This window comes from Ranitomeya imitator, chromosome 6 (genome assembly GCF_032444005.1).
Source record: "Ranitomeya imitator isolate aRanImi1 chromosome 6, aRanImi1.pri, whole genome shotgun sequence".
Classification (NCBI taxonomy): domain Eukaryota; kingdom Metazoa; phylum Chordata; class Amphibia; order Anura; family Dendrobatidae; genus Ranitomeya; species Ranitomeya imitator.
Window position 1 is genome coordinate 215,767,563 of NC_091287.1, and position 27,040 is coordinate 215,794,602.

A 27,040-nucleotide genomic window follows, 5' to 3' on the forward strand; every position below is an offset into this window, starting at 1 on the left:
TTAAAAAATTTCAGTCCCTCAGGCCCTTAAGCGAAAATATCCATTTGATGATGAAATTTGTGACAAATGGGAAAAAGCACCTAAACTGGACTCCGCAATTGCAAGTACCTCAAAAGGCATTGCACTTCCCTTCAAGGACATGGGGGCGTTAAGAGATCCTCTTGACAAAAAGGCAGACGCCTTCTTGAAATCGGCATGGGAAGCATCCACATGGGCATTTAAACTTGGAGTGGCCGTTACTTGTACGGCTCGGGCCATGATCAAATGGTTAGAGGAACTGAGCGACCAAATAAGAGACAAATGTCCAAGAGACAGACTCTTGGAAGTAATACCGTCATTACAAAATGCAGCAGATTTCCTGGCGGATACCGCCATTGACTCGGTACGGTTTTCTGCCCGTGCATGTGCTCTCTCCAATTCCGGTAGAAGAGCATTGTGGTTAAAAAAATTGGACTGCTGACTTTCAGTCAAAAGTCAAACTGTGTGCAGTCCCTTGTGAAGGACAATATTTATTTGGTAAAGCACTAGATGAAATTCTAGAAAAAGCAGCAGATAAGAAAAATCACTTCCCTCCTCCCCCTTCTCAAGATGCCATTGGAATGATACCCGGCGTTCCTTTGGGGGTTCTGGAAAAACGGGCCGGGGTCGGCCATGGGATAAGTCCACACGAGGGAAGCCCTGGAATGACAGAAGAGAAAGAGGATATCTCTTTAATAAACCCCCTAAAAAAACAGACCCCAAACAACAATGACGCCGACATCTGGGTGGAGGGAAGGCTTCGGTTTCCCATCAGTGGGAAAAGTTAGAAGTCTCACAATTGGTAATCACCCTATTATCAGAAGGCCTACAGCTGAACTTCACCTCCCTCCCTCCTCATCGAGGAAAAATCACCCATGAGGCAAAAAGAAACCAGGTGACGCTAGAAAGGGAATTCCATCTCCTCATGGAAAAACAAGTCCTTATAAAAGTACCTGCACAAGAGATGGGGAAAGGGTTTTACACTACCCTGTTTCTCACACCAAAGCCGGATGGTTCACTAAGAACTATCTTCAACTTAAAATCCCTAAATCAATATATCCGAGTAGAAAAATTCAAAATGGAGACGTTAAAAACTACAGTAAAACTGTTATATCCAGGCTGTTACATGGCGGTCATAGACCTCACAGATGCCTACTATCATGTTCCCATTTGTGTAGAGCATCAACAATTTTTAAGGTTGGTAGTAGAAATAAATCAAATTCCCCCTCATCTACAGTACCAGTGTCTCCCTATCAGGGTATCGATAGCCCCCCGAATTTTTACAAAAATTATCTCAGACATAGCATCGTTGGTAAGGAAGGAAAACATCTTATTAGTACCCTTTCTAGACGATTTTCTCCATATAGCAGACAGCCAGGAAGACTGCATAGAGGCAGTCACAAAAGTACGGATCTTACTGTCCAAACTAGGATGGTTAATAAATTTAAAAAAAAATCAAAAATGATTCCAGTCCAGATGCAGGAATTCCTGGGAATTTAAAGGGAACCTGTCACCCCCCTCAGGCGTTTGTAACTAACAGAGCCAGCTTGTGCAGCACTAATGCTGCATTCTGACAAGGTGGCTCTTTAGTTACAAACGCCTGCACACGCTGAAATAAACCCTTTATAAAATTTTCCCCCACACACCCTGAATCTGTCCCGGAGGCAGGACTTTCCTTTCTAATGAGACGCAGCACAGGCACAGCCGTCACTCCTGGCTTGTGCGCGCCGGGCGCCGCCTCCTCTTCCTGCATTATCGTTCCTGGCGCCTGCTCTGTAAGTTTTTTTTTTTCCGGGCATGCGCAGTTGCGCTGCCCTTCGTACTTACGAAAAACAGAAAGAACAAGAGACATACCGAAGACTGGGGATCACCCTTAATATAAGGTTATAAATGCGAAAAAGACATTTAATTTATTTATTTATTTATTCTTGAAGTCTAAACAACATATACCACATAGAAAATAGATACATAAAAACATGAGTATTAAAAACACTTGTGTTAAAGACCACCCCAAAAAGAGAGAGGCAGAAAGAAATAAAGACCCCTAGGACCCCGAACAATGGGTCTTGTACACTTAACAAATATAGCATCGTGCAATTAGATAATAATGCAGCACATAATTATAGGACATGATAACAAATACTGGTAACGCTGGTGTGGAGAAAGAAAATGTTCCATCCACAAAGCATAAACAGGCCGACACACCAAATGCCTAATAATTCACAGTAATATTAGCACCATATACACTAGCATAGAAAATCCACAAAAAATAATAAGTAGACACTGTATAACCAGCCAAACTTGTATAATAGCTTATCTAGTACCTTAACATTGGCAAGACAATATTATGCCCAGAGATAGGACTATAATGTCCAGCAACCAGAAAACACACATAAGCACCACAGACCAATAACCGTGGTGAAAATGGTGTATGAGACCAAAACCCACTGCTAGATAGATATGTACTATATCTGGCACCGAAAGGTGCAGAAGTATTAAGATCGCAGTGGGAATAGGTACATGTAGCCACCAAAGCCAACCATGCAAATGAGATACTAAAAAAGAATACAAATGGAACAAAATAGAAAAAAATATATATATAATAATAATAAATAATAAATAGTACCTCAGTAGCAAAAAGATACAGCTGCAAACTGCAGCACAAATATATGGAGCAGAGGTGGATACATGACCATAATGAGCGTGGCAGCAGGCCCACGATAGATGATGAACACTGCCTGCCTATATATTTACGCTCCAGGTCCCATGACACATGTCCAAACAATAGGTACACAAAACCCAGAGAGGAGTCCGAGGGGGGTTCCTTCGTACTTACAGCGCAGGTGCCAGGAACTATAATGCAGGAAGAGGAGGCGGCGCCCGGCGCGCACAAGCCAGGAGTGACGGCTGTGCTGTGTCTCATTAGAAAGGAAAGTCCCGCCTCCGGGACTTAGTTTGTAACTAAAGAGCCACCTTGTCAGAATGCAGCATTAGTGCTGCACAAGGTGGCTCTTTTAGTAACAAATGCCTGAGGGGGGGTGACAGGTTCCCTTTAACTGGACTCAATCAAACAAGTTTGTGTCCTTCCGAACAGAAAAATCAAAGCCATAAAACAAAAAATAAAACAAGCCCAATCGGCCCGGTCCATCTCGATAAGAGAAACCATGTCCCTTCTAAGGATGTTAACAGCCACAATTCTGGCAGTTCAATGGGCTCAACTGCATTCAAGAGAGTTACAGTTCAGGACTCTTTAAATTGGTGGCTAAAATTAGAGAATTTAAAAAAGGGGGTGCCATGGTCGATCCCCAATTCGGTGGTACTAACCATGGATGCGAGCCCTCTCGGCTGGGGGGCCCACTTAAAAGATCAGATTCTGCAACGCAGATGGGATCCTCAAATGGAGTTGTCGTCCTCCAACCTAAAGGAACTAACAGCAGTAAGGCAAGCAGTTCTACAAATAGAAGGGACTATCTAAGGAAAACACCTAGTGGTCCTATCCGGCATCAGCACAGCAGTCTCTTACATAAATCGACAAGGGGGAACAAGGTCAAGGTCTCTGGTAGAAGAAGCCAAAAGACTGTTTTCTTGGGCAGAAAATCATCTCTTATCCTTAACAAGCACACACCTAAAAGGGACAGACAGCCTTGTTGCAGACTTCTTAAGCAGGCATGTGCTACACCAGAACGAATGGTCCCTAAATCAAGAAATATTTTGGGAAATCTGCGCCAGTTGGGGTATTCCACAGGTAGATCTCTTTGCCACAAAACAAAACCGGAAGGTAGAAAGATTCTATTCCCTGAACCCAGGAGAGAACCCAGAAGGAGTGGATGCGCTGTTGCACAAATGGAAGTTCCAACTTGCTTACGCATTTCCCCCGATTCTACTAATACCAACAGTGTTGAAAAAAATCCGAGAGGACGGGGCACGAATAATACTGATCGCACCCTTATGGCTGAAGAGGGCATGGTTCACCTGGCTCAGACGTATGTCCAAATCGGACCCATAGATCCTTCCAGATGTCCCATATCTACTACACCAGGGTCCAGTATCCCATCCTCAAGTACTCAGCCTACATCTCACTGCCTGGAACTTGAGAGGGGGCTTCTGTAGCAAAGGGATTTTCAGCTCCGTTGATTGCTACTCTGCTATCCAGCAGGAAAAAAATTATATCTGATGAATATCAGAAAATCTGGGAAAAATTTCTAGAGTTTTCAGGACGACGCCTGTCAAATACCACTCAGAAAGTCCCAATAAGGGAAGTCTTGGAGTTCCTCCAAAAAGGGTTGGAGCTGGGTTTATCTACCAGCACCCTAAAGGTGCAAGTTTTGGCGCTTGGCACCTTATTTGATCAAAAATTGGCTGATCACCCCTGGGTGTATAGGTTCATCCGAACCTCCTTCACAGCCAGACCATTTAAACCTCGGCCAAAGGTAGCTCCCTAGGATCTAAATTTAGTGCTCCAGGCTTTAACCTCTCCTCCTTTTGAGCCTCTTAACTCCATCTCAGTAAAAACTCTAACCTTAAAAATGGTTTTCCTGGTTGTCCTTACGTCTGCTCGACGCATTAGTGAGATCCAAGCTATCTCTATTGATCCTCCTTTTTGGAGGACAGTCATAATTAAAACTGACCCGGCCTTCTTACCAAAGGTCAATTCAAAATTCCATAGAGACCAGGAGATAGTTTTACCCTCATTTTGTGCCAACCCAAAAGCCCAGGGAGAACAAACCTTTCATTGCCTTGATGTCAGACGTTGCCTAATTCAATACCTAGAAGTGACAAAACCATGGCGACAGTCTTCGCCCCTTTTTGTTTCCTTTCAGTTGAAAGGAATCTCAAACAGAATGTCGCAGGAGGGTTGGGCTGCACTCACTTCTCTGCAACGGCTATTGTCCCTCCTGAAATAAAATGTCATCTGATGGCAGTGCTTCTGTCCCTTACCATAGCTACTTTCATCTCCGTACACTGATGACATCCTGGTTCAGTAGAGTTGATTAAAAGTGATCACATTTTCAGTTGTCGCTGCGGTACAGCCTCCACTTTTAACATTACAGTCTCTTTACCTGAAGCAAATCGTCCTCATGGGGCAGTGATTGAAGCAGTGTGAGTGACACAAGCGCTGTCTCCTCAAAGTAAAAAAAAAAGTTTGGGACCACTGCCCTCTATCATAGAAGCCTCCAGTACTAACTAACAGTATTCATTGTGGTTCTGACAAAAGCAGGTGCTAACTTTCGCATTATCCCTGCCAACCTAAAGAAGCGTGATTTCCAGGGCTGGCTGAAAAATCTTGATATCCTTGGGCCTTCTAAAGGTTCTAGAGCTTTTTATTATTTAAATTTTGTTAGGGCTGACCACTTAGCGGATTTCTGCTTGGAACATAAGTGAATAGGATACTGTCATGAAATCGATATCTGAGCAAAATTATGCCAGCATCCACTAGTGCTTACTGTGGGGATACTGAATAACTGCTAAGCATACTCCTCTGAGGGACTAATGGACCCCATTAGAAGCTGCTCCCAAAATCTTTTTACCAGTTCTGTTCAAAATCACAATCATGAAGCCCTGAAATGCCAGCTAATCGCATTAGCTCAGGGAATGGCTCCGTTTTACATTAATGATGATTTCTCACTATAATGTGTAATCTATATTTACATGATGTTTACAGATTTCTGTATGCTTGGCATATATGTCTTGCAATGTACTATTTTTAAGTTTTATCTTTGAGAACTACAACTGCATGAAATGGTGTTTGAGATGCCTCCAGAAGCTTACTAATGCTGGTAGAATGTATGCTCCATGATGTGGAGGAAAGTAAGTGTGATGTGTCTTTCATCTGCTGCACTAGGTTATCTCAGCCAACCATTGCTTCTAAAGTACTCAATCTTGTCCATTTCTTGGTGTTCTCAATGTCTTCAGAAATGCAGGTAGGTATTTATCCTTCATGCATTACCACCATGGAGGCATCTTATTGGCACCAAATGTATTATTGGCAGCAGGACAATGACCTCAAATATGCAGCCAGTGACATTAAGGGCTATTTTCATTGTAATGAAGACCAAGGGGTCCTGGAAGTGATGATATGGCCCCCACAGAGCTCTGATCTCAACATCATCGAGGCTATATTGGGTTACATCAGGAAGAAGGATATTTGCAGGCCTACATCCTCAAAAGATCTATTGTTATTTCTCTAAGATACTTGAAACAACATCATTGGCAAGTTCCATCAAAAACTGTGTACAAGTGTACCTAGAAGAATTTATTACAGCTGTTTTGAAGGCAAAGCGGGGTGACACCAAATATTGATTTGGAGTTGTATTTTGTTCATTTACTTTGCATTTTAAGTGATAAAAAAGTAAACTATTAAAACAGATGTCCACTACTAGGACAACCCCTTATCAATCAGAGTATTTCCAAGTTAAAATAACAACACTTATACTCACCTCTCTTGCCAGTGCTGTTTCAGCGTCTTCGTCACTCGCTCTACTGGGACTCATCTGCGGAATGTTACGTCACGCGATCCATGCCTCCAATCGCTGCCAACTCCACTGCCCCCTGCCTTCGTATAAGTAATTAAAAATTGGTGGGAGAGCAGCAACAGCTCGAACTTCGTCTTGATTACTTATTCGTCTGAAGGCAGAACAGTGAAGCAGTCGCTGATGGGGCACAGGGCTGTTTGACGTAACAACCCCACGTGAGCTCTGGGACACTGAGTAAGAACACCTTTGCAATGGTGCTGGCACTTGAGGGGAGTCTAGGTGTTTTTATTTTAATGAGGGCAAGCACTCAGATTGAGAAAGGGTTTTCCTAGTAGTGGGCAACCCTTTAACACTTCTATTCATGAAAGTATAATTACTATTATCGTTTGCATGTGAAGTAGGCGCAGGAAGCGGTTTCAGTAAATGGCCAGGCTGATTTATTAAGCCTTAATAAACCACTCAGGAAACCAAACAAAAAGACAGCCATTTCCAAGACAAAGTAAATAGTCTATACAGTTTGCCTGCTTGAATTAGTGTACAGTTCTTCAGTCCTTAGCAAAGACAAACACATTGGAGATCTACACACCTCCAGACACACTGAATGAGACAGCTGAACTCCATTTTATTTGCCTTACCTCGCCCCCAGGGTGGGGATTTGTGTCTCAGCACTGCTTTCCCAGGCTTACATCACTGAAGCTACCAACCTCGATGATGCATATCTCCCCTCAAGGACCTGTCCAGCTGCCATCTTACATATCCATCCCCTCTCTGCCCAAAGCCAGGGGGCTTGGCTCCTTCCGCCATCAGACAGTGGACCCTTGAGAGTGCATCAGCATTGCCATGTAGTTTCCTGGCTCTATGCTCCACATGGAAGCTAAAATCCTGAAGTGCTAGGAACCACCTGGTCATTTGGGCACTTTTTCCATTCTTCTCCTTCATCCACCTCTGTGTGACATGGTCTGACACTAGCCTGAATTTCCAGCCGAAGTACCTTTAGGGTATGTGCATACGATGCAGATTTAGTGCAGATTTAGTGCAGAACTGCAGCAGATACGCTGCAGAACTGCACTGTGATTTACAGTACAATGTAAATCAATGTGAAAAAAAAAGCTGTGCACATGGTGCAGAAAAATCTGAGCAGAAACGCTGCAGAACTGCACTGTGATTTACAGTACAATGTAAATCAATGTGAAAAAAAAAAGCTGTGCACATGGTGCAGAAAAATCTGCGCAGAAACGCTGCAGATTTCAAAGAAGTGCATGTCACTTCTTTTGTGCAGTTCTGCAGCGTTTCTGCACCCCTCCATTATAGAAATCCACAGTGGTAAAATCTGTACAAAAACGCATAAAAGCACACACAAAAAAACGCATAAAAATGCACAAAAAACGCATTAAAAACGCACTTGCGGATTCTGCCAGGATTTAGTGCAGAAAATTCTGCACCACATTTCCTACATGTGCACATAGCCTTGGAGTGTCAAACATTCCTACTCCTATGGAGTAATTCTTCTCGCAGGATGACAGATTTGACTTAGATACATTATGGGGTGCTCTTCCTCGTTCACCGCTTGTGATAAGACTGCACCATCCCAACATCTGACGCGTCTGTCTGAACAACAAACTCGTTAGTGAAATCTGGTCCCCCCCACACTAGTTGTTTACACATGGCTAGCTTCAGTTTCTGGAAGGCACTATGCACTTTATTTGGCAGAATTAGTGCTATCTATTTTTAGTGTCATTTTAGAGATATGTGCAGTGTTGGATGTGATTTACTCTGTAATTATTTTTCGGACATTGATTCAATGTACCGTATTTCTTTTATCCAGTATTTTACTGTCTCCATCTTTCTGCATGGTCTGCTCTCATCTGCAACTGTCCTTCAATGGATTTTTAAAAAATTGTTTGATTTAATAAAATTGTTGTTTTGCAAATTAATGTTTTTAGGACCTTTTTCTCTTTGCATAGTTTTCGGCTTGCCTCACGGTCCTCCGTGTTTTGGTGATTATGGCAATTTTTGAGGTATTCCTCCAAGATTGACCTGTATTTAGCTCCATCAATCTTCCCATCAACTCTGACCAGCTTCACTGTCTTGCTACTTTGTGTTGCTATATCACATACAATCCCAATAAAAATATATTTACATTTATGAGTGTAATGTGAAAAAATGTGTAAAAAGTTCATGGGTTATGAATCCTCTTTCAAGGCACAGTATAACTGCAACCATCCACCAGTAATCAATTATTTATCTTTATAAATCCATACGCTGTTTGAATTGATAACTTAAATAATGTTCTAGTAAATGGCCTCTTCATAGAGGGAGGATTTGAATTCTATGGTGCCACCTGTTGCAAGCAATAATCCGAGGCAATTTGCATATTAAATTTCCCAGAGGAGCATTGCACAGAGAGTAAGCATCCTTACCTTGGCATGTCAGAGCCGCTATGTCAGTCTCCACAAGGAAAAAGCGTTACCCTTTAGGCTGGTTTCACATTTGCGGTTGTGTCCGCAGCATTTCTGACACATACATCCGCATGCGTCTTGATTTCCTATCTTTAACATTGTAGACGCAGGTGCATGCATGCGTTCGCCCGCATTTGCTTACGCATGCGTATTTTCGGTGTGTGTGGCTGACGCACCATGTTAGAATTTTTTTGCGTCAAATTTCCACCATCATACGCATGCGGACGCTTGCGGAAGGAGTGCGTCCAAAAAAGCATTACAGTCTATGGGAACGCATGCATGCGCAAGGACATGCGTTCGCTTTGCTTTTGCACAAGGGTCTATATACAGAAATCCATTGGGCGTGGCTTGTGTCAAGGAACTTCTCCTTGAAAATTTTTTTCATAACAAACGCATGCCCATAAACAACGTGAACACAAGCAAAAATGCATGCAAACGTTGCGATTTTTTTATCTGTCATGCGTAAGTTGATGCGTATAAAAAATGCAGCGTTATCATGCGTTTGCATGCATTTTGCCATACGTTTGCGGTTGCATACGAAACGCTGTGGACTCAACCGCAAATGTGAACCTAGCCTTAGACATCATGTCCTAGTGAAAATTAAGTTTTAAAATAATGCCACTTCTCCCCCATGTTTTTTTTAAAACACAAACTTCATACCTGGGTGTGCTGTCACTTAAAAGATATTCCGTCTATTGGTGTTTTACCTTTTTGTACGCCACTAACTGCCCTGTTTTTGCAATACAGAAAAGAGAATACAGCAGAAGCCTTACCTGAGGGATTCTTTGATGACCCAGAAGTTGATGCAAAGGCAAGTGTTCCTCCTGTTTTATACAGTGCCAAAGTAGGACCATTAACAGAATTAGAACAAAAATGGTTCATTTCATTTTAATCTGCTCCAGCTCCCCTGGCAGAACTCCTCACACACGCAGCATATGGAGTCTGTCACGAGCCATATCTTTCCTGATAGAGGAGGCCATAGCAGTATGCGCCGTACGCCTGCCATGTGTTCTGTGGGATACGGCAATGTGCTGCTGCACACTTTGGACCAAGTCATATCTTAGATAGTAAGCTGCTATAAAGTTGAATTGATTTGCTTCTTAGGACATTATATTCATTTTAATGAGAATTATAAAATAAATAAAAATGATTTTGCTCTGGTCCAGTGATTGCTGTGATGATTAAAACAAAAACATGATGCTATGAGAACTATGACATTTATGTATTGGCACAAAAAGTGAAGCGTCGAATTTGTCAGTCAGTACCAGGCTGTTTTTATGGGTCGTGCATATAAACTAAAACTTTCCATCTCTCCAATAAGTCTTACCTGAATGCCACCATCACTGAGATCCTCTACTGTGAGATGCCACAACTGTCAGCTAACCTGGTGGCAAGTTTTAGGATATTCTATCAGACATTTAATATGTGAATAAGTGAAATGTTAGAGCTGTGAACCTCTAAGATGGTTTGTGCGACAAATGTCACTTTTATTTCTTTTAAGGTGAGGAAAGTCGATGCCCCTAAGGACCACTTGGATAAGGAGTGGGAAGAGTTTCAGAAAGAAATGCGTCAAGTGAATACTGTAAGTACTATTTATCTGCTCATCCACCTTCTACCTTTTTGAATACCTACCAGTTCTTATTGCATTTAATGTATATGCTGTTCCATTAGACACACTGTATACGTGTGCCAAATTAAAACAAATGAAGACGTCCCCTGTTAGTGAATATGGAAATCATAAATGAGCCGAACCGCTCTGTAGTGGCATCTGCCATGCATGTGGATTCAAATTATTCTAGAATTACATGGACAGCCATTCATCTAAATATCCATCATGTACAGCTACTACAGTACACTGTAGGGAAACTGTTGGACTGGCTTTGCCTTTTCCTGGCAAAATCTATTGTGTGCTTGGCTTGTCTCTGAGAAAGCAGGTGGTGTAATTGTGGCTAAAATGATAGTCTTTTTTTTTTACTCATGTCACTATCTTCACATTCTCACACCCTTTTTTTTGCCTGTGGCCAGCCTAACCAAGTTCTCTTGATCCACTACTGGCCTCTTAGGCTGCCTAGCCAACCAGACTGCTACCGTTTTAACTTCTGTGTAAGAACTCCCCTAGGGCTAGGACCGAGACTCCTTGCCTGCTATAACGAAGAGGCTGCAAGAGCACTCAGTTGTACAAAAACACACCCAGATGCTTAAGTCAACTCGCATGATCTGGTCCCAGGTTTGTCATCTTTTCACGGTTTCTCAGGACAACGACCAGTAGAAAAAAAAAACAGTCCAAATTGACTCCAATAAGAAATCAACCTGCTGGGAGATCGTTGGTCACTGGGGAAAGTCCAGGACTTTATTTAGTCGCTGGATCTCCCGCTGACATCGCTGAATCGGCGTGTGTGACGCCGATTCAGCGATGTCTTCACTGGTAACCAGGGTAAACATCGGGTTACTAAGCGCAGGGCCGCGCTTAGTAACCCGATGTTTACCCTGGTTACCAATGTAAAAGTAAAAAAAAAAAAAACACTACATACTTACATTCCTGTCACGTTCCTCAGCGTCAGCTTCCCTGCTTCCCCCAGTGTCAGCGCCGACCGGCCGTAAAGCAGAGCACAGCGGTGACGTCACCGCTCTGCTTTCCGGCAAGCGCGCTTACGCAGAGCAGGGAAGCTGAGGCCGGGGGACACGACAGGAATGTAAGTATGGAGTGTTTTTTTTTTTACTTTTACAATGGTAACCAGGGTAAACACCAGGTTACTAAGCGCGGCCCTGCGCTTAGTAACCCGATGTTTACCCTGGTTACCCGGGGACTTCGGGATCGTTGGTCGCTGGAGAGCTGTCTGTGCTCTCCAGCGACCAAACAGCGACGCTGCAGCGATCGGCATCGTTGTCTAGATCGCTGCAGCGTCGCTTAATGTGACTGTACCTTAACACCAACTCCCAGCATCTCCTTACTGTTGTTATCTTTAGATTGCGGACCATAGAGGAAGAAAAGCACTAATGAGACGCAGGCAGTATCACAAATAAACATTTACATCCAGGCAACTTATAGGTGAGCTCTTCTCTGATTGGAGTAATTCCCATCCCTTTTGTCTCCATATAGCACAGTCGCCATGATGAGATTTAATTCCCAGAGCTTCTCTCTCCAAATTTGCCTCTTCTTTGTCTTCAGCAGCACATCCCGACACTGTGCCTTTAAAGGGACACTGTCACCTGAATTTGGAGGGAACAATCTTCAGCCGTGGAGGCGGGGTTTTTGGGTGTTTGATTCACCCTTTCCTTACCCGCTGGCTGCATGCTGGCTGCAATATTGGATTGAAGTTCATTCTCTGTCCTTCGTAGTATATGCCTGCAATCTTGCCTTGCACAGGCGTGTACTATGGAGGACAGAGAATGAACTTCAATCCAATATTGCAGCCAGCATGCAGCCAGCTGGTAAGAAAAGAGTGAATCAAACACCCAAAAACCCCGCCAAAAACCCCGCCTCCATGGCTGAAGATTGTTCCCTCCAAATTCAGGTGACAGTGTCCCTTTAAAAATAAAAGGATCTTTATACTGCTCCATAAATACAGTGGTGTGAAAAAAGTGTTTGCTCCTTTCCTGATTTCCTATTCTTTTGTATGTTCATCACACTTTAATATTTTTTTGGTGATCTGAAACATTTGACAAAGATACCACAAGTAAACACAAAGTTGCAACAAAACTAGACCACATGTTAACACTAAATAGTGGTAAGAGACCCAAAGCCAAGAAACAAGGCAACCCACTCCATACTGCAAGAGAAATAAGGAGAAAAAGGAGTATAATGGGTATAACAGTATAAGTTTATTTAAATATCCAAAGACATCATAAATAGTAAAAAGGTGTACCACACATATATAACAAGGATTCAATACAAATGCATAAGGGTGATTAGAGGAAACAGGTATCCACCGGTATGCTGTGCAAAGTGTGAAACAGTCTGACAAAGTCAGCTCACTAGTGACAACAGAGCTGCAAGCCGCCGCCATGCATAATAACTTAGTAGTTAGGTACATTAGTTGTGCAGAGCTTACCGCTATCGTGCAGGGCAGAGTAGCACACCGGACTGGAACCAGATGAAAAAAGAAACCCCCAACGCGCGTTTCGCCTTGGTATTACTGCTTTCTCAAGGGGAAGTAGTATGTGGTGCCAAGGAGGACCTTAAAATAGGGCGGTGTTAAAGCATGTGACCTGTCACATGCTCCATGTCGGCCAATAGCGTGTGGCAATAGCAGCGCATGCGCCGGTCAGTCGGCTGGTCCTGCACCAGAATGCGGCGTCAAGTGTCCCAACATGTAGGCGGGGAAAAACCCCGGTCACGTGGGAGGCGGAGAAGATACCGCTCCGGACCAGGAGACCGCATATCAGACCAGCTGATGCGCACTGCCACAGGTAAAAGGAGACAAATCGCTACATATAACAAGTGCAGACTAATACAAGCATGTATACACTAAAAACAACCCACCACCAATGAAGACAAAACAGATCCAAAGGGGCAAAAAAAAAAACCCACAGTAACATAGAAACCACCATGGGCATACATAAAATAATGACTGCAATGATAACAGAATCCCACGATGAGATCAGATTTTCAGCAGATATAGCGTGTTTGTTTTCTTCTAGTGAGAAATACGGTCTCAATCCTCCATGGGCTTGATAATGAATTCTCCAATGGAAAGGGTAATAATATACGTCCTCCCAGGCACAAAAATCGAAAAGAGACTATGAAAGGAAAAAAGGAATAAGAATACTAAACGACATTAACAGTAAAAAGAGAAATTAAAAGCACAATAAAACAGGGACCAGTAAGTGGGAACCTATTCCTACAAGAGGAGGACTGGACTGGGAAACAGGAGAAAAAGGAGAAGCATGCCATTGCAAAAAAAATCCCTAAATGGCACAGATTACAGGAATGAAGAAAAGCTAAGCGATTCGTTCAAACCGTTGGGCGTAACAGTGTTAAGTCGGACAATCCAGCTGGCCTCACGTGCCAGTGCCTTCTTATAATCGCCCCCTCTAGCACCCAAATGAACACAGTGAATGCCCCTGTCCCGCAGCGACCCCGCGTCCCAATCATGATGTAACTTAAAGTGACGGGGTATCGTTTTTAAGTCAGAGGCATCGACTGCGGACCTAGCCGCTCGGATATCCCGTACATGCTCTCTAGTGTGGACACGGAGCTCCCGGGATGTGAGACCCACATAAATCAGAGAACATCCACATGTGCCATAGTAGATGACGTTTGTGGTGCCACATGATATATGATGTCTGATGGAGAAGGTCCTAGAACCATCAGCTGATGAAAGAGGTAGTCCGTAAAATGTTGGCACAGGCTACACAATGTCCGCACTGGAAGCATCCGAGCAGGGGACCCCTGGTGTCGAAGGGGTTGCTGGCAGGAGGAACGCAGTGGCTACGAACGAGCATGCTGTTCAGATTTGGGGATCTACGAGCTGTCATGGAGGGGAAATCATCCAATACAGGACCCAGTGATGGCTCTGTTGACAAAATAGACCAGTATCTGGTAAGGATGTCTTGCATATGAGTCCATTCGTGGTTATAAGTTGTTCTAAACCTAATCTTCTCATCCTTTAACTTAGTTTTGGCTCGATCCCCTATTGTGTAGAGAAGATCCCTACGCTGTGTCCTCCTAGCTCTATCGTAGCCATGCCTTATACACCTACGGCTGTAGCCGCGTTCCTCAAAACGTGTCCTAAGGGCCACAGATTGGGCCTGAAATCTATCCTCAGTGGAGCAGATGCGCCTCATCCTCAAAAACTGTCCGACCGGGACGGCCCTCACTGTTGCTGGATTATGTGCAGAGTCAGCGTGAAGTAGAGCGTTGACAACAGTTGGTTTTCTAAAGACATTGGTCTGGACCCTGCGTGTGCTATCAATCTCCAGAGAGATGTCCAGAAAATCAATATGGCTCTTATCATATTTATAAGTTAGAGAGATGTTAAATGGATTGTCGTTCAGCTGGCTCATAAAGGCCTCGAGCTGCTGCGCCGTTCACCCCCCCCCCCAAAAAATAAAATATCATCTATATATCGAAGCCAGCACAGCACATGGTCGGCGGCCCGCGCCCCCCGTCGCCAAAAAGGAATCTCTCCCAGTAACCTAGGAAGAGATTAGCATACGAGGGCGCGCAGGCCGCACCCATGGCTGTGCCGCGCTTCTGTAGATAATGAAAATCTTTAAACACAAAAAATTGTGGGTGAGGACAAAGCGCAGCAGCTCGAGGATGAATTTGCACAGAGGGCCGCCCAGGTCGGAGGTTCCCAGGAAAAGGCGCACCGCTTCTAGCCCATGCTCGTGGTCTATACAGGTGTACAATGTTTGAATATCTGCAGTGACCAGGAGGACGTCGGGATCCACAAGGATCCCGTCCACCCTAGTAAGGACGTCTGTCGTGTCCTTGACATACGACGTTATGACCTCAACCAAAGGTTTAAGATAAAAGTCTATGACTTTGCATATAGGGTCACAAAGGCCGTCGATGCCTGACACGATCGGATGTCCCGGGGAGTTGACGGGGTCCTTGTGGATCTTTGGTAGAAGATAAAAAGTAGGTGTCTTGGGGTGCCTGACCGTCAATCCCTCGCACACAGTGTAGTTTTTAAATGACTGTCTTTATTATTGAGGAAAAAAGAAATCCAAACCTACAGGGCTCTGTGTGAAAAAGTGATTGCCCCCTAAACCTAACTGGTTGGGCCACCTTCAGCAGCAGCTACTGCATATATCCTTCATTCCAGAAGTTGTCCCCTACCTGCATGACATCCTAATGAATTCCCTAATCCCTTTCCTAAACCCTTTTACAGTCTATAAATTATCCTAGCATATAGATTCTTATTTCATAGCTACATTTGTCTTGTCTCATTTTCTTCTGTGGGTGCTGGGCTATATGGTCTCATCTAAAGAGTCTATATCCATCCACTTCAATTGGTGATTCTGGTCCTTTGGCATTAGTAACCAGTCTTCCTGGACCACTCTACTCACCCAGATGTTCGCCATGCTTGTCCCATCATCCTCCCTGGTCCATCCTTTATTCCACCTAATCTACTACAGGACCTGTGAGTCCTTCCAACAATGCAAGGAATGATATTATCCTCTTTGTTGCTCCCTGGCTTCTATCCTACCTTCCTTATCTTTGTCTAGATCTGCTCTTGATCTGGAGTCCAACTGAGCTTCCTAAAGGGACAAATCTCAGCCCCCTATGCATTTTTTTCACAGATGACACCTGGAACTTCCTTCAGTGTGTTGCCCATGCAGTACTCACTAATTAATTCCCTGTCACTCCTTTGGGCTTTATCCTGGTTTTGGAGGCCTGTCAGTTGGGTTAATTTAAAGTGAACCTGTCATAAGGATTTTGCTAAGTAAACTACGGACACTGTCAAGTTGGCGCCGTTATACTGATTAAAATGATACCTTGGTTGATAAAATCTGTCTTGTGGTAGTTTAACTGAAAACTACAAATAAAGATTAATGAGATTCTCCTGCTTCGGAGCATCCTGTGGGAGGGGCTTTATGTGGTGCTCTGTTTACATGTTCATCACTATGGGCTTATGACAGGGCACTGATCCCTCAGTGACCTGCCCTCTATTTTACATACTGGATATCATATTGTGGGGTTACAAACATTTTTTTTTTTACATTCATTAAAATAATGCCTGTGCTATAGCATGATACATTCCTAATATGCATACATGCTTTTATGCTTTAGTCCTATACTATTGTGAGGGAGGGGATATCTTCATCAAAATAGCACTGGCGGGGGTGCCTGCACAGTAGCATCTATCACGTTCCGATAGATGCTACTGTGCAGGCGCCGCCACCATTTTCAAAATCTCATTAAAGGGAACCTGTCACCCCATTTTTTCAGTAGGAGATAAAAATACCGTTAAATAGGGCCTGAGCTGTGCTTTACAATAGGGTATTTTTTGTCCCCTGATTCCCTACCTATGCTGCCGAAATACCTTACAAAAGTGGCCTTTTTCGCCTGTCAATCAGGCTGGTCAGGTCGGATGGGCGTGGTCACAGCGCTGTTTCTCCCCCACATCTTGCTTATGTTCCCGTTGGTGGCGTAGTGCTTCTCGCATGCGCAAGTGCCGAATGCACTGCGCAGCTGTAGAAAAAGAGCGCGCTCACCGCTATTCAGCGGTTTCTCGGTGGGCGTGGCCATCTTCCTGAGGCCGCGCGTGCGCAGATGGGGTTTCCTGCTTCCCGGGGCTTCAGGAAAATGGCCGCGGGATGCCGCGCGTGCGCAGATGGACATCGCGGCGGCCATATTCCTGAAGCCGAGATTCGAACTCGGCTTCAGGAAAATGGCCGCCGCGATGTCCATCTGCGCACGCGCGGCATCCCGCGGCCATTTTCCTGAAGCCCCGGGAAGCAGGAAACCCCATCTGCGCACGCGCGGCCTCAGGAAGATGGCCACGCCCACCGAGAAACCGCTGAATAGCGGTGAGCGCGCTCTTTTTCTACAGCTGCGCAGTGCATTCGGCACTTGCGCATGCGAGAAGCACTACGCCACCAACGGGAACATAAGCAAGATGTGGGGGAGAAACAGCGCTGTGACCACGCCCATCCGACCTGACCACCCCGATTGACAGCCGAAAAAGGCCACTTTTGTAAGGTATTTCGGCAGCATAGGTAGGGAATCAGGGGACAAAAATACCCTATTGTAAAGCACAGCTCAGGCCCTATTTAACGGTATTTTTATCTCCTACTGAAAAAACGGGGTGAAAGGTTCCCTTTAAGTGAAAACTGCAAATGCAGATTAATCTACAACCACAAGATGGATTTCATCTTGCAAGGTATCATTTTAATCAGTAAGGCCGGCATCACACTAGAGAGGAATACGGACATATGAGAGGCGCAAAAACAACGCATTGCACACGGACCAATGATTCTCTATGGGGCAGCTCCTATCTGCCGTATACTTCGCAGCTGTATTTTACGGGCTGAGAAAATCGCAGCATGCTGCATTTGTCAGCGTATTGCGCAACAAATCCGCCAATGAAAGTCAATGGGGGCGAGAAAAATATGAATTACACACAGATCATGCTTGTGATTTGTGAGAAATACACACCGGTGTTCTATAGAAAAGCCGGTAATCGGGTATTCTAGAATATGCATGTCCATGTAGTATATTGCCCAGTCACGTAGTATATTGCCCAGTCACGTAGTATATTGCCCAGCCACACAGTATATTGCCCAGTTACGTAGTATATTGCCCAGCCACGTAGTATATTGCCCAGCGACGTAGTATATTGTCCAGCCACGTAGTATATTGTCCAGTGACGTAGTATATTGCTCAGCGACGTAGTATATTGCCCAGTCATGTAGTATATTGCCCAGTCACGTAGTATATTGCCCAGTCACGTAATATATTGCCCAGCCTCGTAGTATATTGCCCAGTGACATAGTATATTGCCCAACCACACAGTATATTGCCCAGTTACGTAGTATATTGCCCAGCAACACAGTATATTGCCCAGCAACACAGTATATTGCCCAGCTACGTAGTATATTGCCCAGCTACGTAGTATATTGCCCAGTTACGTAGTATATTGCCCAGCCACGTAGTATATTGCCCAGCCACGTAGTATATTGCCCAGCCACGTAGTATATTGCCCAGCCACGTAGTATATTGCCCAGTTACGTAGTATATTGCCCAGCCACGTAGTATATTGCCCAGTGACGTATATTGCCCAGCCACGTATGTCACAGGTTAAAAAATAAACATATACTCACCTTCCGAGGGCCCCTTGTAGTTCGGTCACATGACCGTGACGGCATGGCAGGTCATTCTCGCGCAGGACTTGTGATGACGTCGCGGTCACATGACTGTGACGTCACAGCAGGTCGTTCTCGCGCAGGCACTGTGATGACGTCGCGGTCACATGACCGTGACGTCATGGCAGGGCCTGTGGTGACGTCGCGGTCACATGACCATGGTGTCATGGCAAGTCCTTCTCGCGCAGACCCTGTTATGACGTCGCGGTCACATGACCTTGACGTCATGGCAGGTCCTTCTCCCATACCATCTTTGGCACTGGAACCTGCCGGAGGTCACCGGAGCATCACGAAAGATGAGTATATAATGATTTGTTATTTTTTTAAAATTATTTTTAACATTAGATGTTTTTACTATTGACGCTGCGTAGGCAGCATCAATAGTAAAAACTTGGTCACACAGGGTTAATAGCGGCGGTAACGGTATGAGTTACCCGCGGCATAACGCGGTCCGTTACCGCTGGCATTAACTCTGTGTGAGCGGGGAGTATGGAGCGGGCGCCGACTGCAGGGGAGTAGGGAGGGACTAATCGGACTGTGGCCGTCGCTGATTGGTCGCGGCAGCCATGACAGGTAGCTGGCGAGACCAATCAGCGACTTGGATTCCATGACAGACAGAGGCCGTGACCAATGAATATCCATTCAAGTAAATAAGGCAGCACACTGCAGCGCTAAAACATGCAACCATAAAACACGAAAATTGAACTGCATTACTGCACTAGAAATATGAAAAATGAGAGCGTTTAGCGCATAAAAATGGCCAATTTTATGTGTACCTGGTAGCCCCTTTACGGCATCTCTCTTATACCAGATCCTAAACTTGCCTTACCTCGCTGAGAATAAACGTCTCCATCTGAATGGGTACATGTGAAACCTCTTCCTAGACTAAAATTCTCTCTCTCTATGGAGGGGTATTGGACCTGCTGTAATTAAAACACCTGTGGCTAGGAGGCGGAGTGCACGATCAGAAGGCTAAAGAATACATTTCAAAAACCTGACCGGCACATCCAAACATAGACTAAGTGTGAACACAGTATATTGCCCAGTTACGTAGTATATTGCCCAGTTACGTAGTATATTGCCCAGCCACGTAGTATATTGCCCAGCCACGTAGTATATTGCCCAGTTACGTAGTATATTGCCCAGCCACGTAGTATATTGCCCAGTTACGTAGTATATTGCCTAGTGACGTATATTGCCCAGCCACGTAGTATATTGCCCAGTTACGTAGTATATTGCCCAGTGACGTAGTATACAGCACAGAGCCACATAGTATATTGCACAGCGACGTAGTATATTGCCTAGCCACGTAGTATATTGGCCAGTCACGTAGTATATTGCCCAGCTATGTAGTATATTGCCCAGCCACGTTTGTCACAGGTTAAAAAATTAACATATGCTCACCTTCCGAGGGCCCCTTGTAGTTAGGTCACATGACCGTGACGTCATGGCAGGTCATTCTCGCGCAGGACTTGTGATGACGTTGCGGTCACATGACTCTGACGTCACAGCAGGTCGTTCTCGCGCAGGCGCTGTGATGACGTCGCGGTCACATGACCGTGACGTCATGGCAGGTCCTTCTCGCGCAGGGCCTGTGGTGACGTCGCAGTCACATGACCTTGACGTCATGACAGGTCCTTATTCCATACCATCTTTGGCACTGGAACCTGCCGGAGGTCACCGGAGCATCGCGAAAGATGAGTATATAATGATTTGTTATTTTTTTTAAATTATTTTTAACATTAGATGTTTTTACTATTGACGCTGCATAGGCAGCATCAATAGTAAAAACTTGGTCACACAGGGTTAATAGCGGCGGTAACGGAGTGAGTTACCCGCGGCATAATGCGGTCCGTTACCGCTGGCATTAACTCTGCGTGAGCGGTGACTGCGGGGAGTATGGAGTGGGCACCGACTGCAGGGGAGTAGGGAGGGACTAATCGGACTGTGGCCGTCGCTGATTGGTCACGGCAGTCATGACAGGTAGCTGGCGAGACCAATCAGCGACTTGGATTCCATGACAGACAGAGGCCGTGACCAATGAATATCCATGACAGACAGAAGGACAGAAAGACGGAAGTGACCCTTAGACAATTATATAGTAGATATATTTATTGATATTTAATACAGAGCTAGATGGCATAAAAGCTAAAAAAAAAAGTGTGTATATATATATATATATATATATATATATATATATATATATATATATATATATATATATATATATACTAGCTATTGAACCCGTTCTACGCCCGGGTGGCGAGCATTTATATTGGTATATGGTCTCCATCCTGGTATGTGCTGCTCCATCCTGCGTCCCCATCCTGTCATGTGCTGCTCCATCCTGCGTACCCATTCTGTCATGTGCTGCTCCATCCTGCGCCCCCATTCTGTCATGTGCTGCTCCCATCCTGCATCCCTATCCTGTCATGTGCTGCTCCCATCCTGCGTCCCCATCCTGTCATGTGCTGCTCCCATCCTGCGCCCCCGTTCTGTCATGTGCTGCTCCCATCCTGCGCCCCCATCCTGTCATGTGCTGCTCCCATCCTTCGCCCCCGTTCTGTCATGTGCTGCTCCATCCTGCGCCCCCGTTCTGTCATGTGCTGCGTCCCCGTTCTGTCATGTGCTGCTCCCATCCTGCGCCCCCGTTCTGTCATGTGCTGCTCCCATCCTGCGCCCCCATCCTGTCATGTGCTGCTCCCATCCTGCGCCCCCATCCTGTCATGTGCTGCTCCCATCCTGCGCCTCCATTCTGTCATTTGCTGCTCCCATCCTGTCATGTGCTGCTCCCATCCTGCGCCGGTTCTGTCATGTGCTGCTGACATCCTGCGCCCGATCTGTCATGTGCTGCTCCCATCCTGTCATGTGCTGCTCCCATCCTGCGCCGGTTCTGTCATGTGCTGCTGACATCCTGCGCCCGATCTGTCATGTGCTGCTCCCATCCTGCTCCCCTGTTCTGTCATGTGCTGCTCCCATCCTGCGCCCGTTCTGTCATGTGCTGCTCCCATCCTGCGCCCGTTCTGTCATGTGCTGCTGCCATTCTGCGCCCGTTCTGTCATGTGCTGCTGCCATCCTGCACCCGTTCTGTCATGTGCTGCTGCCATCCTGCGCCCGTTCTGTCATGTGCTGCTGCTATCCTGCGCCCGTTCTGTCATGTACTGCTGCCATCCTGCGCCCGTTCTGTCATGTGCTGCTGCCATCCTGCCCCCGTTCTGTCATGTGCTGCTCCCATCCTGCGCCACCATTGTATTATATGCCCCCCATAAGACGCTCCAGTGTGTATGCCCCCGTATGCTGCTGCCATATAAAAAAAAAAAAAATACCATACTCACCTATCGTCCGGCTCCACTGCAGGTGTGTCTTCAAGAAAATGGCGCCGGAAAGCGCGGACTGCGCAGGCGCCGATTCCGGCAGCAGGAATCGGCGCCTGCGCAGTTCGCGCTTTCCGGCGCCATTTTCTTGAAGACACACTCCGGCGCCTCTGCCTGTGACTGGTAAGTCAGAGGGCGGCGCCGGCGCGCATTAAGCGCGTCATCGCGCCCTCTGAACTGTCACAGCAGAGGATCCGGGAGACGGAGCCGAACGCAGCGCTGGAACGGGGAAAGATGAATATACTTACCCTCCTGGCGGTCCCTGACTCTCCGGTGGAGATCGCGGTATGCGTTCAGTGCTTACGCATACCGCGATCTCCTGGGAGCGTCACTCTGTGGGGGCCAGACTGCGCCCGCGCAGTCTATAAAGGCTTCGGACAGAGTAACGCTCCCAGCGTTATATATATATATATATATATATATATATATATATATATATATATATATATATATATATATATTATATATGTTTTCACGAGTACTTGAGCCCATCCATTCTATGTCCACTTTGCAAACCGGTGAGAAAATCTCGCCATACGGATGACACGCGGATAATTTTTAGAGAAAAAATTGCATCCTTGCCTTGAATATGGATCACTGTTCAGGAACTTTTCTGCGTATTACGCCTGTAAAAAACGGACCGTATTTCCCTACGCTAAGTGTGATGCCGGCCTAACTGCGCCAACCTGACACCCTCTGTAGTTTACTGATCAAAATCCTACTGACAGGTTCACTTTAAGCAGCTATTTGAGGATTTCTCCAGACTACTTTCCTGAAAGATGGCTTTTCTATGGTCTATTGCCTTCCTCAGACTAATGTCTGAATTGGCAGCTCTCATGTCATTCTCCTACCTGGTTCACTGCCAAGTCTAGTCAGGGCTACATCATATTTTTCACTTCCTTCTAAAATTGGTATCCTCATTTTTTCTTAATTTCTTAATAAAGAAATCTGCTTTTTTTTCTCCCTGTCCCTTGTTAGAGAGTGCTTCAGGCTAAGTTCACACTAAGCGTTTTTGCTGAGTTTTTATGCTAATTTTCAGCTGCGTTTTAGGCTGTGTGCACACGTTCAGATTTTTTTGCGTGTTTTTCGTGGTAAAAATGCTATAAAAACTCATTAAAAACGCATACATTATGCATTCTATCATTTAGAATGCATTCTGCATGTTATGTGCACATGGATGCGTTTTTTTCCGCGAAAAAAACGCATCGCGGTAAAAAAATGAGCATGTTCATTATTTTTGCGGATTTTCTGCGTTTTTCCCGCAATTCTATGCATTTGGGAAAAAACGCACAAAAAACGCACCAAAAACGCGTCAAAATTGCGGTAAAAACACATGCGGATTTCTGGCAGAAATGTCCGGTTTTTGTCAGGAAAATTTCTGCAAGAAATCCTGACGTGTGCACATACCCTTACAGTACCAGCAAAGTCAATGAGATTTCTGAAATCTCATGCACACACATTGTTTTTTGTCATCAGTATTTTGTGCTTTGCATGTTTTTTTGGACAATAGAGTATGTCACTTCTTTCAGCGTTTTTCGCCCATTGACTTGAGTGGGTGATGAAAAAACACACCAAAACAAAAGGTATCATTCTTTGCTGCGTTTTTGTGCCAAACCTGATTCTATGGAATAGGACTTTTTTTTCAACTCTAAACTTTATCAGCATGCACAAGAGACAAACTAGCATGCCGAAGCCGCCACAAATAACGCAAGCAAAAAGAAGGAAAACATGCTTTTTGTCAGCAGCTGCTTTCCTGCTAAGAGATCAGGTTTTGATGCAGAAAAAAATGCTGAAAAATTATATAGTGTGAACTTACCGAATACATCTGCTGGATTTGGTTAAAGTCGTTTAGATCTACTTATCTCATAGCTCCTTTTTCCTCAGGACCAACTTTTTAAAATTAATTCTTCATTATCCTTGCAAGGGTCTGGTGACATGCAAGGATACCATAGCCTATTGGATCGTTATGGTCATTGGTTGGATGTATCACACCGAGAAGAGAGGCTACATGCCACCATTCACTTCACCAAAAAACAATTAGCATGTTCAGCTACATGTATCTACCAAGTATAGAAAAAATACATGAAAAAATACATTAAAAAATGCAGTTCTCACAAACAAGTGATACATATATGTCAAAAATTGCAGCCGGGGAGGTCACGCTGAAACACCCCACTGTTACCTTTTTGCACAAACGGCCCACTGCTGCCCCCTATCGTCAGGACAATTACACAATTGACCAATTTAACTGAGGAGACAGCAGGCTGTTTTCACTACTTGGCCAGTTATTGGGAAATGAACAGAGAGCGTATGGTATATACACCTCTGATTTCAACTCATGTAATTTATGTACAGCTAAGTACATATATAATTTGGACAGACAACATTTTTCTAATTTTGGTTATAGACATTACCACAATGAGTTTTAAGCAAAACAATTCAGATGCAGTTGAAGTTCAGACTTTCAGCTTTCATTTGAGGGTATCCACATTAAAATTGGATGAAGGGTTTAGGAGTTTCAGCTCCTTAACATGTGCCACCCTGTTTTTAAAGGGACCAAAAGTAATTGGACAGATTCAATAATTTTAAATAAAATGTTCATTTCTAGTACTTGGTTGAAAACCCTTTGTTGGCAATGACTGCCTGAAGTCTTGAACTCATGGACATCACCAGACGCTGAGTTTCCTCCTTTTTGATGCTCTGCCAGGCCTTCACTGCGGGGGTTTTCAGTTGATGTTTGTTTGTGGGCCTTTCTGGCTGAAGTTTAGTCTTTAACAAGTGAAATGCATGCTCAATTGGGTTGAGATCAGGTGACTGACTTAGCCATTCAAGAATATTCCACTTCTTTGCTTTAATAAACTCCTGGGTTGCTTAGGCTTTATGTTTTGGGTCATTGTCCATCTGTAGTATGAAACGACAACCAATCAGTTTGGCTGCATTTGGCTGGATCTGAGCACACAGTATGTTTCTGAATACCTCAGAATTCATTCGGCTGCTCCTGTCCTGTGTCACATCATCAATAAACACTAGTGACCCAGTGCCACTGGCAGCCATGCATGCCCAAGCCATCACACTGCCTCCGCCGTGTTTTACAGATGATGTGGTATGCCTTGGATCATGAGCTGTACCACGCCTTCGCCATACTTTTTTCTTTCCATCATTCTGGTAGGGGTTGATCTTGGTTTCATCTGTCCAAGGAATGTTCTTCCAGAACTGTGCTGGCTTTTTTAGATGTTTTTTAGCAAAGTCCAGTCTAGCCTTTTTATTCTTGATGCTTATGAGTGGTTTGCACCGTGCAGTGAACCCTCTGTATTTACTTTCATGCAGTCTTCTCTTTATGGTAGATTTGGATATTGATACGCCTGCCTCCTGGAGAGTGTTGTTCACTTGGTTGGCTGTTGTGAAGGGGTTTCTCTTCACCATGGAGATTATTCTGCTATCATCTACCACTGTTGTCTTCCGTGGGCGCCCACGGTCTTTTTGCATTGATGAGTTCACCAGTGCTTTCTTTCTTTCTTAGGATATACCAAACTGTAGATTGTACCACTCCTAATATTGTAGCAATTTCTCGGATGGGTTTTTTTTGTTTTCGCAGCTTAAGGATGGCTTGTTTCCCCTGCATGGAGAGCTCCTTTGACCGCATGTTTACTTCACAGCAAAATCTTCCAAATGCAAGCACCACACCTCAAATCAACTCCAGGCCTTTTATCTGCTTAATTGAGAATGACATAACGATAATGCCAACACCTGTCCATGAAATAGCCTTGGAGTCAATTGTTCAATTACTTTTGGTCCCTTTAAAAACAGGGTGGCACATGTTAAGGAGCTGAAACTCCCAAACCCTTCATCCAATTTTAATGTGGATACCCTCAAATGAAAGCTGAAAGTCTGACCTTCAACTGCATCTGAATTGTTTTGTTTAAAGTTCATTGTGGTAATGTCTATAACCAAAATTAGAAAAATGTTGTCTCTGTCCAAATATATATGGACTTAACTGTATATACCCCAGTACGGTCACTGCCAGCTCTGCAATAGCAAAAGTAACTACTCTCTGCCACCAGCAATCGTTTATACAGACTGATTCTACACCTTTACAGGTAGCGTATAAAGCTGGGCGGACACCTGGAATGCTCGGGTTTGGCCGAACAGTCACAAAAAGTTTGGGTATTAGAACAGGACCTGGACCCCATTCACTTGAATGGGGGGCCCGAGCAACCAGTGTTTGCTGCGCTGTAATGTTCATGACAACACAGCAAACATTGCTTCTGATCAGCAGTGAAACCATCCCGGTCGGTCAGAGACAGCGTGAGCGCTCAGCTGTGATCGGAGGTATAAAGTTTACCTCTGGTAACTGGTGTCAGCTGATGGTACTACTGATCCTATCATCCGGCAACTGCTGCCGCTAATAACAGCGAGAGCAGGAGCTGTGGATGGGAGTATTCATCAGCTGCTCCTGCGCTGTAAATAAATAATTAAAAAAAAAAAATGGCGTGGGTCTCCCCCCTATTTTTCATAACCAGCCAGGCAAAACTCACAGCTGGGGGCTGCAACCCTCAGCTGTCAGCTTCAGCAAGGGTAATTATCAAGAATAGAGGGGTCCCCACTCCGTATTTTTTAATTATTTAAATAATTTAAAAAACATTATGGGCTCCCCCATTTTTGACAATTAATTTTGCTAAAATAGACAACTGGGGCTGGGTTCTCTCAGGCTGGTAAGGGGTCATAGATATTGGGCCCCTCAGCCTAAAAATAGCAGCCTGCTATTACAGCACGTGACAGCGCGGCAAATATCTGGTGTTCAGGCAGCCGAACCAGAACAGTAACATGGACTTCCTGGTGAAGTCCGTGTTCGGTATCTGTGCCTGAACAGTAGGTGCTCGGTACCGACGCCGAACTTTAC

General features: G+C 44.8%; 1 protein-coding gene across 2 annotated transcripts in view; it reads left to right on the forward strand.

The window, feature by feature from the left end:
- The window catches only part of ZNF830 (zinc finger protein 830), a 216,267-nt gene that overhangs the window by 156,422 nt on the left and 32,805 nt on the right, over window positions 1–27,040 (forward strand). For both annotated transcript variants that reach the window (XM_069730476.1, XM_069730477.1), the window contains exons 7-8: window positions 9,698–9,761; window positions 10,452–10,532. In XM_069730476.1, coding sequence (XP_069586577.1) covers window positions 9,698–9,761; window positions 10,452–10,532 — 145 coding nt within the window. The remainder of the gene's footprint in view (window positions 1–9,697; window positions 9,762–10,451; window positions 10,533–27,040) is intronic.